Here is a 17,835-nt window from a genome sequence, read left to right on the forward strand (position 1 = left end):
CCAGATAGCATATGATGTCTTGAAGACGTCCATTTTACGGATATTTTAGGTCTAAGGCGCCTTTAAGCCGTCTTCAAGGCGTCGTCGAGCGTCATGTGCTATCTGGGTTAAGGTCCATTTACACGTTCAGATACTTTGCATAAATGAACTGAGTCGTTGTATTTTATTTGAAGTCCCTTTACATGTTCAAATCATTTGAGTACAGTTATTTACAGTTATTTTATACATATAAAGAATAAACTATAATTAATTAGTACAAATTAAATAATAAGGAACGTAATGGTAATTATTTGCCAGGACAGTTAGTTTTTGTTTAAATGGAATAATTTGCTTGTGCAAATGTGAATGCACAAGTCAGTTTGCACGAAATATTTCAATTGGCAAACGAGTCTTTATAACTGGAGTATTCTTAATATGAACAATAAGATTATATTTTTTAATGTCAAAATATTCTTCCGTTAGTTTTCGGGGAATAGCTTTGTCACAATTTATGTAAAAAATTACAGTGAAAGGCATTTTTAAATTTCGGACAAAGTATTCCAAATTCAGGCCTCCTTTCTCTTGTAAATTCAGACTATCCAATGTATAAATGATTTACTGAAAAAATTCAGCTTAGCTTGGTTATGCAACACAATTACTTATTTAAACACAATTATGTTTTAGAACATAGAAATACTTAAGAAATTAGTGCAAAAGGAATCAATTTAAAAACTTTGCTTTGATGACTTTGTTATGAAAACTTAAATTGTACACAAAAAGAATAAGGTTCTCGTATTATAAATTATCATTATGTAATAAGTAATATTCTGGTAATATTAAAATAATTTCTATTATAATATTAAGCAGATTCAAAAGTTTTGGTAAACCAATACATTTTTTATTTAACAATTATGAATGACAAGATTACCTATTTTTGGAACACTTTCACAAAAACAAGTAATAATCAGCAAATTTTCATTATTTTTCAATTAAAGTGCTTCTACACAATCCCTATAGGTTATAAGAAAAACTTTGCTTCTTTGATCTCATATGAGTGGATCTCGAGATTTTATGTAGGTACAACGTTTGGGGATCCGTTTATGTTATCGTCACCGTCATTGCAGGTTTTTACAATATATTAAATAAAATAAGAGAAATTTGTTTTCGTATCTTAAAATGTATATTAATAAACTTCAGACTGATTGTTTACTTTATGTGTTACAGTAATCTTTTACAAACATCCTGAGAAACCGATTTTTACAACGTTTACACCAGAATGTACCCTTAAAGTCAATGTGCAAAATAAAACGTTAAATAAGAGCACTGCCCTGAATATCAATTAATTATAGTATTTCCTTATTAGACAATTTATCAGTCAACAATATATTTTCGCTTTACCTCGCATAGATGAAAATCATCAAATTGTGCTATAAATTATATTTATTCTAACAAATTGCAGTCATCGCCCTTACAGACTGAATGATAAAACACTCACGACAGCATATTTTTTGTCCTGTCAACGATTCTCTAAATTCGAGCTACTAAAATTTAATTACTTAAATTTTCTGAAGTATTGTTGTTAACCAAATAGGTTAAGAAAATGGTGTCAAATTTTAAGATTCCATTCGAAACAAGTACAGTGGATGATTAGAGCTACAGTACTAGAAATATATTTCTTTTGTGTTTGTGTAGAACTAAAATCACACTAAGGTTTTCACGCAGGACAAGTATTAATTAACAATTACCCACTAAAAACACACAAAAAAATCGAATGTACCTTAAGTAATTATAAAAAATACAGTTGAAACTGTAAAATCGTCAATTTATGCAAGTGCTTCCAATAATTTGATCACCCATTGCAAGTCGTAAAGGAACGTTTACCAGGGCGAAGACGACGCTACAGAAATATTTGCAGACCCCAGAACGACACAGATAACCACCATAACTTTTATCAAATGTCACCACACTGTTCCGATGTAGGAACGAGCGAATGGAAACGCGAAATCCAAGGAATCCAGTTAAAGCCTCGCACATTAACACCCCCGTCGCGTGTTCGTCGCGATATCGGTCCGAGTATCTCGATCTGTCAACCGGGACGACCGTTATCCGACCGTTTTTCGTCGACATTTAATATTCGCCGGAACGATAATGGCCGCGACAACTAACGGCGGGGCTACACCCCAGGCGAAAGACACGTGGCGCCCCGAGTCGTACGAGTGATTCCAACGCGTCAACGGAGGATCTCGTCGCGTCGTGAGTCTTAAACGCGGCCATGCGGCATTCCGTGGCGGCCTCGATCTCTTTATTTTCCCGCCGTTGAAATTGCACGTGTAAACCGCCGCTATGAATTTTGCGGCAACATAATCGTAAAGTCGATAAATAGAGCGGGATTCCAGCGGGCGTCGTGGGGAACTGAAATAACCCGTCATTTTTATCATATTCTCACCTGACGCTGGTGAATCGACTCCGATTAATCGATCGTGCCCCATTGACGGAAACGAAACGACGAGGATCGCCACGCGTACTGGACGCACCGCGGGGAATCGCTTTGAAGTTTCGCGCCACGCGACAACCGATCCGGGGCCGCCGTCTCAATTAAATCGAAACGGTTATTCACTGTGACCGGATCCTACGGTTGGAATATGTTTCCGCGATCGTTACTGGATATCTAGGTGATCTATGAAGCTGGTCGATCGAGTTTTTGGACATCTTGTAGTGGACGAGATTTCTCGGGTAGCAGTGAGATTGTGATGCAATTTTATACAGGGTGAGCCATTTGAAGAGATCCCCTCGACTGGCTTCGAAACCGTTGAAGATAGCGAAAATTGTTTCAAATAAAAGATGAATGTATTCCAGGGGGGAATAACTTTAGGTGAAAAATTTTTTTTACATATGCGTAGGGGACATGAAGATCAAATTTTTTTTAATAGAATCATATATCTTTTAATACATGTGTCGCTGCAGCTCGTGATGCCATATAAAAAAGAGAAACCATTAGTTTGGGAAATATTTTAATTTCAAAATTGCTAAGTGTTTACCTTCTTGAAGTTGATATTCAAAATAAGATTTTAAAGAAGAGAAATGTGAAGACAATTTTGAATCTAAAATATCTCCTAAACTAATAGTTTTCCGTAGCAAATAGCTTAATACTTTTTTATAGCTAATGACGAGCTGCATCGACTAATGCATTAACAAATAAACTATTTCACTAAAAAAAAAAGAATTGGACGTTCGTATCTACACGTCCATCTACATATAACTACTTACATCAAATTATTTCTCCTTCGAAATCGTTCAACTTTTATATGAAACATTTTTCGATATCATCAACGATTTCGAAGATATTAAAGGGAATCGATTCAAATAGCTCACCCTATATGTACTTTTAGGATTAGTCGAAATAGTGGATGAGTACGCAATATTGTGAATAATCATGTTGAATAAATAGATACGTGGAAAATAGTGTGATTTATACAGTGATTCAAAAAAAGATAAAGAAATTTGGAAAATCGACAAAATGTGTTCAGGCAATTCAGTTTATAAAAAGTTTTCTTTGGGTAGTCCAGAGATGTGTTTTGTATTCTTTACTGAACGTTAAATTCAGAAAAGTTCATGATCTTTTTCTTCTCTCAATAGTACCTGGTGAGTACTGTAATATTTTTCAAAATGATAATTTTTGTTAATTCTGGAACTTTTAAGCCTTTCTTACAAGTAAAACAATGTTTAAGAAATTCAAATATACATATAGCAACCCGAATATGCCCAGGGTCCTGTTATTAGGATACCTAACAGGCGCCTATACTTTACTGTTTTTCAAGTTGAAAGATTGATGGCAACGCTTACTAAAAATCACTTGAAAATAACACAAAAAGCATACTGAAACTAGAGGTGATTCCTCATAAAATATTGTAAAGAACGTTAAATAGAATAGTATTAAGAATAAAAAAGTATAGGTACTTTAAACAAAAATTTGGCACATTAGAGTAAATTCTACATATGATGGTTCAGTATTTAGTTTCAAGGTACTATTATTCATAAACTATACGTACTTATTTAACATTCGAAACTTCGAAACTTCGATAAATCATTGATCGTTCTTCGTATTATTTTTCCATGAATTTCCTTTACTATGATCTACTAAACTGTCTATATTTGAAAGTTCCTACAATAGTACATGTTCTTTATTCTAAATTCTACTATCCACAGAGTCCTCAATTTTTTAAATTTCGATTATCCCGCATCCAAAATTTTTATCTTGGTTTATTGTAGATACTCAACAATTGGCCCTACAGAAAGAAACCTCTAGTTGACCCTTTGTAGTATAGTGACGTGGGCCCCACGTTGGGTATGATTGTTGGCCCAATTGCAAAGAAGGGCGCCAATTCTAACTGTTGGCCAACCAATTCTGACTGTCGAAGGCTCATAAAAATGCCAACAGTAATTGTTACTAGGGAGTTCCAAGAACAGAATAACAAAACTCAGTCTAAGTAATCACGTGTCCACCAAAACGTACCTCGGTCAAGTACAAATCTCACCGTAATGTACAAAACAGGGTTCATCGAACGATACCAGTAATTTTTCCATCAACATGTATCACCAACACCCACTCCTCTCGTCCCATCTGTCGCCCAGTTTCTCTCGTCCGACCAACACACAATCACGGGAGCTTAAAACGTGCTGCGTCGGACATCGACAAACGAGCTTGGCCTCTCTGATAAGGGCTCGTTCCGTTCGGTGAAAAAAAGAATTGTGCCGGTACTCGTTTAATGTCCTTCTCCCCGTAAGTACCATACCAAAGCCAGATACGCCTGAGTAATATTACCGCATCGCAATATAAATGAAAACGTATCCGGGGACGCGAGATCATCCGCAACGGCGTGGCAACACGGGGACCCAATGGCCCTGCGAAATCCCCTACAGAAGCTAGCCTATCCAGGCCAATGGCAGGTGGGAAAGGGGGGGGGGGCGCAACCGGGAATAGGCGCGTTAAAAGCCATGGGACCCCCGAGAGATACCGGTGAGACGAGGCCTTTAGTGTCCTGTTATCAGGCCCGATCCGATACGGTCACCAATAACTTCGGCTACCTACCGCAGCGCTCGTACTAAAGGTTATGCTCTCGCTTGGCCCCCAGCCACAAGCCCCGGCCCCGGACCATTTACCAACTTATTACTATGTACCCGTCTCCCGGCTCATTGAAAGTTCGCGCCGGCCAATAGTTGTCCAATAAAAAGCCGCTCTTTACATCCGCGGCGCGTAACGCGCTGCCAGCCATAACCGAGATGCATAACTTAATGCACTTTATCGGGGGGACTTGTTCTTCCGTTTGTCGGTCGACTGTCGGCGGCGGGAGCTGCGCCTCGTTCCTGCACGATGAAGCTGTGACGGTGTAACGTATGGATTATGCTACAATAACGTGGCCGGGTTTACGAAACTGTGTTACGGAACTGCAATGAAATGTGGTTCACGTGGATATGTATAGTAAATTGTGGATAGTTGGTGATATTTCTGGTTTTATTTTTTATGAGGTCGGACCAGTGCGATGGTGAAAACGAAAATCGAAAATTGTTTTTCGCGTTCTTTAGTGCGTTATAGTTTTGGAAATATATCTCTAAAATGGATTTTTCAAATCTCTGGAAATGATTATGGTATGTGTCTTTGAAGTGAATGGTTCATGGAATATAATTGTACTGTATTGTGTTTTATATTTATAATCCACCTAGAAATTAGCATTTATGTCCGATTAACAGTGTTTAAGAGTAATTTGTAGAAAAATTACAGCATATAATGTACCTACAATGTACTACGATTATAAATATTTGGTGGGATGTTTATTTATATGGTAGAAATAATTCGAAATTTCTAGATTCGTTATAAATGTGAAATGACCTACATCGATTGTAAACAAAAAGAAATGTTTTTCCTAAGATGTTCTTGTCATATTGGATTAAAGTGAAAATACGAGATACCCTTGGTTTGATTGGAAATAAATGTTGTTTTGTGGGCGGGTTATAAAATGTGAGATAGACTGTATAATACTTCTCAAACTTTAAACGCGTTTTTCTCAAAATCATGTTTGTCACATTGACGTGATAGATAACTGAAGAAATAATTAACCTCGATCGACTTGATACTTTGCCTACTTATAGCAGATCCATATTACTGAAGGATAAACCTATATAATTAAGACAAACGATAAATTTTATTTGTTAGTGTGAAGTACAAAAAATCAGGATTTTGATGCATAATTTTCAAATTACTATTATCTTTGTAATTTTCATTCTACAATTTTTAAGTTAGGTTTATCCTCCAACCACTGGCATAAAATTTATCAAAATGTTTGGATGAAAATTGCATGTGTGGACATGCCAGGTGGAAAATTATACGTTTGAATCTATACAAAAACGCTAATGAATGATTGAATAATGTCTTAATAAATACACAAAGTTTCAAAAGATTCGATTATTGTTTACACAATTGCAAAGCCACTTTTCAACTGTACCTTCTTTGTGTATGTATTTTAAACGTAGAGTATTAATAGTAAGTGTTTCATTATTAAAAAAATAGTTTGTGAATTTTCATTTAGATTCTATTGAAAAATTTCGTAAATACCAATACAGCGTTTTTATTTTCTCAAAAATAGATCTTACTGTAAAGGCTCAATAAAGTTTTCAATAGTAGACGATATTATCAAGATCATTTTCACAGTGAAAAACAATTACTCTATTCCGAAGTATCTTTATACGATCTCAGAATACCAATGCCGAATTTCCAATTCGTCTTGGTTATTTAGACGGGGTCCGGGAGGGTCTGACAGCGGAACCATTGGATTTTCACGCTCTGCAAAAGATACTATTAGCTTGACTAATCTCGGCGCCTGGACCGGAGTCACTAAAATGGTCAAATAAAAGAAACTCTGCCTTCATAAGCAACATATACATAAAGTAAAAAATAGCACAACTGAGTTTCGCTTCGAGACATTCCACAGTATTCAAAACTGTTGCCATGAAAATTTCGTTAAAGTCCATTTCAAGTACTACTTTTTCAATTAATTCCTTTACTTCGCTCAATTAAGATTATTTATTAGACGTAGCAATCAGTAATTCACCAGCTTTTGTCTAATTCAATTGTATTAAATATTTCTCGCATGTCTTACTCCTTCACTGAACAAATTAAATAAAAAATAAGTGATTGAGGAAGAAACTTGAATTTTAAATATATTATCACTGCATGAAAATAAATAATTGCGTTACTCGTAGGAAAATATTATACATTAATTATCATTACTATTCGTTGACTTGTATCGATTTTATAATGTACATATTAAATTCTAGTAAGCTCGAACAACTCAATTCAATAAACTAATACAGCATCGACGCATGAACGACTTCAAATCTAAGATTTACGTGTGCGTACGAGTTTCACAAGTTGCTTAATTGTTTCCTTATTCGTCGATCAGTCGACGAATGCACGGTGACACGCGAGACCTTTCATTTCCTTATGACTAGTGTGCGACATATGAATTCCTGTTCGACGTTTCATTGCATCGAACAGCGGGTGAACTACTCTCGGAATCCGACGAATGTCCTCACTGGGCTGACGCGCGTCGTTTTCTAGAATCTTTGCCCCGCTACACCGTTTTACCACGATTCCTTCAGTTTTCTGCCCATCGTGCGTGAACAGTTTAAAATCTGTAAAAACGTGCTGCGCGGTGCAACCACGCGGAAGAATACGCGAGTATGTCTTTTCGTTAATTCCCTTCGATCATACAGAAGCCTCCCCTTTAACCCTTGTATAGGCAACCGGGTACTCTGGGTACCCAGGTACCCATTTCTAAATTACCTTTCATAATTTTGTATGTACTTGTCTAAAACAGCACTTGGTATATTATAGGAAGGGAAAACTAGGAGTTTCGGAAAAGTATGAAAGTAAAATTATCTATGTTTATCTAATCTGTCAAAATAGGAGTATTCCAGTTGCTCAATAACCGTGAATATTTTGGTTGGTTACACGAGGGTTAGGAATAACTTAAAAGTAAAATTGGTTTTACACTGCAACTCCTATTCTAATAGACACATACGAAGGGTAAAATTTAGTACAACTGTGTATATTATATTATGTTTTGGTTCTTCGCAAATAATTAAGAATCTTTGGCACTAAAAAAGTATATTCATTCCGGAATGTTAAATTGTAATTCAATATGAATATATTGTTATCATGGCAGATTGTTTAGTTTACTAGAGTGTTTTCAACTTGCACTTACCAATACATACGAGTATCAAGATTGATTACAACTAGAAAACAGAAGATTAGTTATATGTTTGCATCTGTCTACTGTTTAAAGTAATGCAAAAAGGGCGCTATAAAACAGGAGATCAAAATCATTTCGGCCTTCGTTGTATTGCTGAAGTCATTACGATGCACAATTTGTCGAATAACAGATACCTACTTGATTTGATATTTCAGTGGCAATGAAATGAACAAACTAGTCTATAAATCTATACAGAATATACAGTACCACTGTGGGTTATAAGAAATGTAATGTCATCAAACTAATATTTGCAAGCGAACTTATAAATATTCCGAAAGAAACGGTTCTAATATTCATAGTAAGTTACAGAATATATGTTTATACTAGTATGTAATATAAATCAGCCATATAAGTCGTACAAGAAATATTTAATATACGCATAAGAAGCTTTGAGTTAAACGAAAAGTTCTTTTATGTATACAGGATGTATCTGTAACATGCTATTTTTATTCCTGTAATAATCATTCTTCTATTCTGTGTACAGAAAAAGTGTCGTTCAGATTCGAATATTCCACATGTAGCTTCAGAAACATCGATCACAAGATATTTGGCACTAATTAGCACAAGTTACCAAATCACTAGCAGGGAAATTACGATATAGTTTAAACTGCCCTAACTATCTATGGGTGCAACATTCCACTTTATCTAACGAGAAACTAAAGCGGCCTACACACACTTCAACAAGTTGCGGTGCACGCATCGACTCCTTGGTTTCATGAAACTCCTTCAGTTTCATTTCACCTGCGTATTACTGATTCTTTGACGGTTTGCGATCTAATGCGAATGATTCTTTAATAGTGTGTGATCTGATGGCAACGTTGAAACACATATTTATAAATGTCTGACTATTTTTCAACACCTGTGTTATTATCAACAATGCGATGTATATCGATCATAAAGCATACAAAATTAAAGACTGAAAGGAAATGGACAAAATGATGGTTAATTGAGGAAAACAAATTTTCTAATTCCTACGCTACGAGAAGGATGGAAAACAAACGAACTAAGTGATTTTAAAAATTATTAACATACAGAGGAGTGTGCTATTCGACATTTACTGCATAAAATTTCCCAGAGAATGAATAGATGAACAATTTGAACCCTGCATCAGAATCGGGTCTTGCTCACTAGCCAGAACGATATTCTGATGCATCGATGCAAATCAATTTTAACCCCGATACGCCGATTCCCCTTTACACATATTATAGCCTGCACGATGAAACCTAGGAGCCGAAGAAAAAGTTAAAAAAATAACCGAACTTTTTCTGTTTAATTTTTTTTGTTTAATATACAGCTTATTGGTCTTTGTCTCCTTCAAAGTACTCCCCTCCTTTATCCACGAACTTGTTCCAGCGGTGTTTCCACTTTACCATGCAGTCCTGGTAAAGCTTCTTTAGGAATATCCTTCAATGCCAGTGACGAATTGTTCTTAATGCCATTCAGCATTGATTTTAATTTTGGAAACAAGAAGAAATCGCAGGGAGCAAGGTCTGGGTAGTAGGAAGGCTGGGAGAGGACAGTCATCTGAGTTTTGGCAGAAAACTGGCGAATTAACAAGGCTGAGTGCGCAGGCGCGTTGTCATGGTGAAGGAACCATGAGTTGTCTCGCCACAACTGTGGTCTCTTTTTGCAAATTTTTTCACGCAACCTTTTCAAAACGCCTTCGTAGTACTGGCGGTTGATTGTTTGACCTTGAGGCAAAAATTCAAAATGCACAACTCCGTTGAAATCGAAAAAAACCGTGAGCATCACCTTTACAGAGTGTCCTTTTTGAAATCTTGATGACCATTTTCAAATCTGGTAAACCATTCGTAACACTGCGTACGAGAAAAAGCATCACCTCCGTAAGTTTGCTTCAAAAGTTCAAACGTTTCCGTGAATATTTTCCCCAGTTTCACGCAAAATTTCACGTTGCATCGTTGCTCTCGTAAATCAGACATTGCGACAATCGCAGCGTACACTGAAACACCTTGCCCTCAAGTAACAATAACTCGGGAACTAAAGGAGATATAAAGAATGTGTAAAACGCATGTTACGCGGAAGATTATGACAATTGAAGTACTGTGACCCGTTCGTCGCTATGACGATCCATTGCCGCGTAATTACAAAAGTTCGGTTATTTTTTTAACAGACCCCGTAAGTCCTTTAACAAGTAACGGTTGGTTCAAAGACAAAAGAGGATCCACGCAGTCAGTGTCACGAAAACAAGGTCGAAAGATAATCACGCGTGCCAGATAGAAGCAGGTCGATTGATTGCCAACAATCGTGACGCATCGAAAGAAAGAGCGCGATCCCCTTTCGAAAATAATTCTCCCGGCAACCGCCGCGACACTTAAATACCTGTCATTCGTTACGTAGTCCGATAGCCGGCGAGAATGCGATCCTTTTGCACGGTGGCCGTGATTCGATTAATATTGAACGGGCTACCGGACGGCCGCGATCGGGTGACTTCACAACCTACAGAAGTTTTCCTCCGCATAGCTACCAGAGACCTCTCTATCCTGCGCGGCCAGACATCGGTAATTCCCGTTCTGTGTGTATGTGTGCACGTGTTTTTTTTTTCTTCTTCTTCTGTCGTAGCACGGTATTGCATTAGTCCCGATGCAAGTTGTATATCGAGGACGCGCGGGTTCGTATGAATGCAGCGAGGACTCTTATTAAATTGAGTTCTGGAAACCGCTCCGGCAACGGCTTAAGAAACCGGCGATTGGAAGTCACGAGAGCGAACGAGCTGCGCCGCTTTTACCGCCGCCACGGAATCCGCGGAATCGAGCCCCGTAGCAGATGCGATCACTTTGAGGCTTTGTGCATTGGAATTATTTCACCGGGTGGAAAATTTCAGTTGGTAGTTTTCGAGAAGAAACGGAAACTCGATGGGTCGAGCCTGGTGTGAATTGAACTATAGCCCGCGTTCTTTGAATTTATGGAGGATAATAGTTTAAGATTTTGCTGCGTAAAGTAACCAGCTTCATTATTTGCTGAAATGTAGTTACACAGTGGGTGGTCAAATTACTGGAGTTGCAGTATAAAGAATATGTTCGTTTTTGTGTTTACGTAGAAATAAAATCAGAATATCAAGGTTTTGATACCGGATAATGTGTAATTACCAAGTGTCCACTAATAGTACACGTAAAAGTAAACTCAGCTTATGTAATTATATACATACAATTAAAATCGCAAAATCGTCAATTTATGCAGGTGATTCTAATATTCTGTTTACCCACCTTAATTTATTTAGATTTGTAATGTAAATACAATAAATGTGTTACTTTAATTCCTAAATATGTAGTAAAAGTATTTTCTTCGTTCCACATTGTGTTTTGCACATTACACGTTTTACTGTGTAATAATAATCATTTTTGTAGTGTTCTAGTCATTGGAAAACATATTTTATTTAATAAATGTATTAAACTAATATGTGGGTTATTGGTAGGTAAGTAGTTCATCAAGTAATCAACTCTTTGTTTCGCATAGGGATTCTCAACATTCGGAAATTTGCTACCAAACAGGTAGCAAAGTGGCAGGTATGTACTCGAACTTCATAAATTTACCAGGAACGACAAAAATGCTTCTGCGTAGAATTGTTTCAGACTGAAACTCGCAGGCTCGAATTTAAGACGTAACTTAAAACATTCAGAGATTTGAAGGTAGATATCTGACCACCCTCATTACCATACAATACCACTAATCTGTCAACAAGAATCAGTGATTGGCCCATCGCCGCCTTGGATAATTCAATAAGTTTGCAATCTAAGATAACACAATTTTTCATTCGTCCACATTTTCTGTAAAAACGTATTTGTCCAAACAAACGCGACGTTATGTAAAAGTAACTGAACATAAAATCCAAAACTGTCATGATATAAGGAATTTCTGTCATTTTTTTCTGTTGAACTTAATTAGAAAATTTTTTTAATTAATTCCTAATGTTTACCGAGATCACTGTTTTTTTAGGTGAACAAAAATGTATATTAATCTATCAAAATGCTTACAGTAATAGATTACAGCAAAAATTATTTGCAATAACAGCTTGCTTTTCCATTATGATTAATCTATTAAAGAATTTTTATCTTTACAATGTCAACGTGTTTTTCTATTATACCTACATGGATGTGATACAATACAAATCACCTCATAGGTGAGTTAAGATTTCCTGTAAATATGTACATAATTTCACTCGTCGACTTATTTCGAATTGTGTATAATACATATACTGGGTATAATGTACATAAAAACATAGACAATGAGCATAATAGAACGTTGTATAAGAAAGTTTTTGAATAGTTGGCTCATCTGAAGACAGAAGTTCGGTTAAGGGGATACACCTTGTAGGCCTAAAAGATATAAATAAGTTACAAATAGTTTTCTTAGGTAATTATAGAGTAATATATTCGGATCTTTCTAAAGGATGTTGGGCAACATTTGAACTTTATTTTCTATTTTGATACATTAGTTACTATTCGACATTACAAAATGGCGGAATTATACAACATTAACTACGCTTAATCAACTTCATAATTAGAGACATTATGTTTTATAAAATTACCTACTGTGTAGCGTATGATTTTTGAGCAATTTTAAAAAGGAGAGAAATCGCAGCTTCATAAAGAAAAAATTATTTTAAAAAAAAACCGACTTCCAAAATTCATAAAAATGCAACAAATTTAAATATCAACGTTGTATAACTCGCTTAATTTTAAATAACAACTAATAAACGAAAATGCAATTAAAATGTCGCGTAACATTCCCTAAAAAGATCCCAATATGTCACTTAATAATTACGTGAATAAAAAACAAATGTTACATTCACCAACGTTGTTAGGCCTACAAGCTGATGTACCTCCTCAAGGGAAATTCCACTGCACCTCGAATACATTGAGAGACCGTTGCAGACACGTTGCAGGTAACCAAAACCCAGTTTCCAAAAAATTACAAAAGAACAAACGAGAACAGAACGAATGAAGGTTGGGGGTATCGACGAGGTATCGGGATCGGGGATCAAACTCGGGCGTATCGGCGGAGCCAAGAAGGCATCGACGATCGGAATGCGATCCTCAGAAAACAGAGGTGGCCGGTGAACGCAGTGGCACGGAGCGGTAGCCCCCTTTAGCGCGTGTCGCAAAGAATGGCGTTCCTAGACTAAAAACGGAACACCGGCAAGGAATGTAACGTTGCAGCACACTTCGCTCGGGGCTGTGACACGAGTTCACACGGGGACGTATAGAAGCGTGCGTACACAGTACCTACCGACGCAATCCGTCCTGGCATGCGTGAGATATGGCAATGCCGTACCGATAATTGTCGCACATCCCAACAATTCCGCGACCATCCGACCTGCCGCCAAGCTATTATCCTAACCGTGTGACGTGTCACTCTTCCTTGTCGCCTGTCCTTCCTACAGAACACCGAACAGACTCCGTTTCGATGATACTTGACAGTTTAACCCTTTCCCTGTTGACGCTATACAGGGTGTTCGGTCATTTGTCTCAGAAACTTTCAGGCATAGTATCCTAACTTTTCTGTGGTTCACTGCCCCTTTTTTGAATTTCTTTTTGTCTAACGCCCCCTTTGAGTAAACTATCTCAATTATTACAAGTTCCAAGTGTAATTGTGCGTATAATCTTTGAATCTTAAAAAATTGGATAGAGAATAAAGAAAATAAAATAAGTACAATGTCCCTCCAGATCTCAGTGCCCACCGGTGGATTGTAATGTCCATGTTGGGACACCTAGGTTTTAAGGGATGATTCAATGTATGAAAAGGAAACGAATATTTAGAATGACGAAATTGTGTTGGAAGCTTCGTTGTCAAGTTATTAAGTAATAAAAATTCAATTACAGTGTAGTTGAAGTGAATATCGAGAAAGTGGTGCGTAAGACCTGCACTCAAGATTGGATTATCTTTTTACACACGTCGTGAAAAAGCACAGACGAATCGTTGTACAATATTAAACCACAAAGCAAACCACAGCACATACAAACAGAATATACATTAAATAAATTAACTCAAACTAAACTGAAACTCACTGTAATAAATAAATTAAAGTGATACACTATAACAATTCGAGAGCTATTTCGCGCCGATTAGATGTGTTCGCTTTGTCGATTGTCACAGAACTAAGGGAACGTTAAGTACTTGAATCTCACGCAAAGGATAGGAAAATAATAAAAATGTGTAAACAGTGGGTATAGAACTACCTACTTTTCAGTGGAGCCGCCAATGGCCGCGAATGACTTTCAGATGTTGGGATTATATCGAGGAAAAGGTACATATTTCATATTCTGCTAACAATAAGAAGTAAGGGCGTATTTTTTCAGAGGACGCCCGTATGACTGTCGTGTCCTTCGTTTGTACACAGATTGCCTAGTTGCTGACGTTTCTGACATGTTGATTGTTAATAACTTGAAAATGAAACCACCAACGTAATTTTGTCATTCTTCATTTTCTTTTTCTTCCACCACGCAACTATTATTCAGAAATTTGCTACTGCCATACAACTACATATTATTGAGAAATTTGTTAACATGTATAGAATTACAATTACAAAATTGAAAGTATTATATTAAAGAGTACTTTAATTAAAAGAGACACGTTAAAAGGTATCGCAATTAACACTAAAACTACTGACAATAAACGTTTATCTATTTCTATCTGATCGATAAACATGAGAAACTTTTGAAAATATACAAATTTATAAATTAACTCATTTCTTCACTTATATATTGCAGTAAAAGGTGTGAAAGATCTGAGAACATACATTATTGTAACGTTTCAATAATCGTTATAAGAGCATAATAACCAGTCATTTTCATTTCTTTGGTAGTCTAGTTATGAAATCAATTTCTCTCTATACTGTAATTTTATATGTATAAGTATACATGATATACAAAATTTATAAACAAAAACCGTAAATATTCTCTTCAATTAAGTAGGTACAATCTCTGTCAAACAAAAACTGTCTGTAACTCCTATTTAGTATACTCTTATTACAATGAAAGTACAATAAAGTTATTCATTTATGCTAATTCCTTTCTGCTAAATGTCACAAAATAAACGCAAATTAAACTGCTCTTGATATTAGTAGCAGAAATTTTCACCGCAAATCTAGCTCAAGCTACACAGATAGTTGAAGGAAAGGGCAGCTGCTTGCGGTGCGATTCTGGTGCAGTTCGCTGTAATCCAACCGGTCATCCACTGTGATGAATTACCATCAAGGATAGCTTTCTGTCTCCATGCCCCTTCCTTGTATTTGATGGTAAACGTGATTAACGTGTTCTTCTGTTTCCAACGTCCCGTTTGATCTTGACACGCAAATCTATGCTACCTCTACAATCGCGCAATTCCACGGTACCTATCATAGAACTAATCTTTACTACTAAATTATCATGGATCATCCTTTAAGGGATTTAACAGAAAATATCAGTGTAGTTTCGTATTCGAGTACTGTAAAATTTAAACTTTGGGCATTTCACGTTCGAGTACTCGTTAGTACAAAATTACTGAGATTAAAAAGGTATGAAATAATAAATTAATTCGTTGTAGGAAAGAACTATTAAACTTCATAAAACTTTTCTTACAATATTATTATTAATTTCCTTTTTTGCCTAATGTCGAACAAAATTTAACGTATGAAATTTTCAATAAGAATAGTAGAGTAGACCGTCGATTTATTCAAACTAAAAAGCAGACAAATACGTTCGGATAATCGGTCCAGGGGGACCAAAATCTAATATCACAAAACAACTGGAAATAAAGTAATTTTGAAAAACATTTCTTCAGCTGTGTCGTTATTTGCTTCAACCTGAATAAATGAAACAATATCATCTTCGTCTACAATTTCATGTCTTGGAATATCTTTAAGTATTCAAATCCAGTACATTATATTGTCAATTAAAGCGTTGCACAATTTACATTAAACTCGTTTAACAGTAATGGAAATTATGTTCCCCCACGTTTTCGGTAATCGACGTTCTACTGTATGATAATAATGAAGACAAAGGACAGAGTTAATAAAATTGATTGCGTTTAAAATCGTTGGTAATTAAACGTGAGAGGAACAAAATGGTCGTTGAAGTGGCCTTTTTTTACGTTCGTTAACGACTAAATCAGCGATGAAATTGGGACACGTATCGAGAAGAATTTAAATCTCGTTCACGTTCGAACGGGGCCCGGACGGAAACAATAGGCCCAGCGAGACTTAACTAGGCGATCACAATGAACGCATAAATTCTGGGTTAACAAATTCGCCCGGAAAATGGTTGATTTGCCTCGCCTCGCAGGTTGTCCCGTCTCTCTTTTCCCGGGCGGACAAAACACAACGGGGCAGCTGCTACAATAGTCGCCTGCGGCGATTAATGGCGTCCGGTCGGTGATCGTAAATAACAATAAACCAGTTCACTCGAAGAATCGTCGGTCGCGTGGCTTCCGCGGTTCTGGGAAACGATTCGAGCTGCCTTTGCACTTCGTCAATGCGGCTGTGACGAAAGGCAATTAATTTCCGTGGCGGACGTGGATCGTGATCCCTTCGCCTGTAAGATTTTCCAACGTGGAACGAGATAAGAGGGAACGTTGAAGGAGCTTCCTTGTTTCCCTTCCAATATATCTCGAAGGAAAAATCTTGACGAGAAACGAACCACTAATATCGGGTGTGCAAGGTTTTTAAATCTTTTTTTAGCACTCCTACTATACTCTTTTGGGTCAATTTCACTCGAAGTCAATGTTTGATCCTTAATTTTCTTATGAAAATTTGTAAATTAATTTGACGCATATATTACAATCTAGCGATAGGCAAATATATTTCCTTGATTCGATTTTTATTCAGGTCTAATTTAATTTAAGGAATTGTTATGCTACAGTTTATTGGACAATGCAGAAACGTTAGCAATTTAGTTTATACAACACCGTTGTGGCATATGAAGTATTTTCTAATGTTAAAACATTTTGTTTGTATTAAATTTTTTTCAGGAATTGTGACTTTTAAAAATTTGTAATCGCGCATTTTTAAAGATTTTGTGCCGGTTTCATTAGAATACGTAAATAAATAATTTAATTAATTTACTGAATGATTATTCTTCTCGGAATCTTATCTGATTTATCGCTGGAGTAAAAATAGGTACATGTACATTAATCGCAGAAAATTCAAGTATTAAACACTGAAAGAGAGTTAACTCAACGTGGTTTTGAAAGATAAGCGTTCCTAATACATGAGAACGCAAATATGTATATACTGATTTCTGAATTCTTAGAAATGTTTTTTACTGTAATAAAAATTTTAAAAAAACGGAGAGTACTTCATTGATTGTTTGTACGGATATATTAGATGTACCAATAAGTAATACATAGACAATAGTTAAAATATGATTGGTATTTATGTTATTTCGAAATGAATACAAACTTTCGTTAAAAATAGTGAATACCTAATACATATATTAAGCGACTTAATATTATTGAGGTAAATAATCAATCCCACAATAGAATCATTGCAATACAAAATGTGAATCTCAGCAAACATTCCAGCGCCTACCAAGGAGGAATTCGAATCAGACAG

General features: G+C 36.2%; 1 protein-coding gene across 1 annotated transcript in view; it reads right to left on the bottom strand.

The window, feature by feature from the left end:
- The window catches only part of LOC107185665 (protein vestigial), a 67,503-nt gene extending 57,691 nt beyond the window's left edge, over window positions 1-9,812 (bottom strand). Inside the window, exon 1 of the mRNA XM_015573440.1 lies at window positions 9,633-9,812. Coding sequence (XP_015428926.1) covers window positions 9,633-9,812 — 180 coding nt within the window. The remainder of the gene's footprint in view (window positions 1-9,632) is intronic.
- Window positions 9,813-17,835: the final 8,023 nt, after the last annotated feature.

The sequence above is a fragment of the Dufourea novaeangliae genome, unplaced genomic scaffold (assembly GCF_001272555.1).
Source record: "Dufourea novaeangliae isolate 0120121106 unplaced genomic scaffold, ASM127255v1 scaffold2, whole genome shotgun sequence".
Classification (NCBI taxonomy): domain Eukaryota; kingdom Metazoa; phylum Arthropoda; class Insecta; order Hymenoptera; family Halictidae; genus Dufourea; species Dufourea novaeangliae.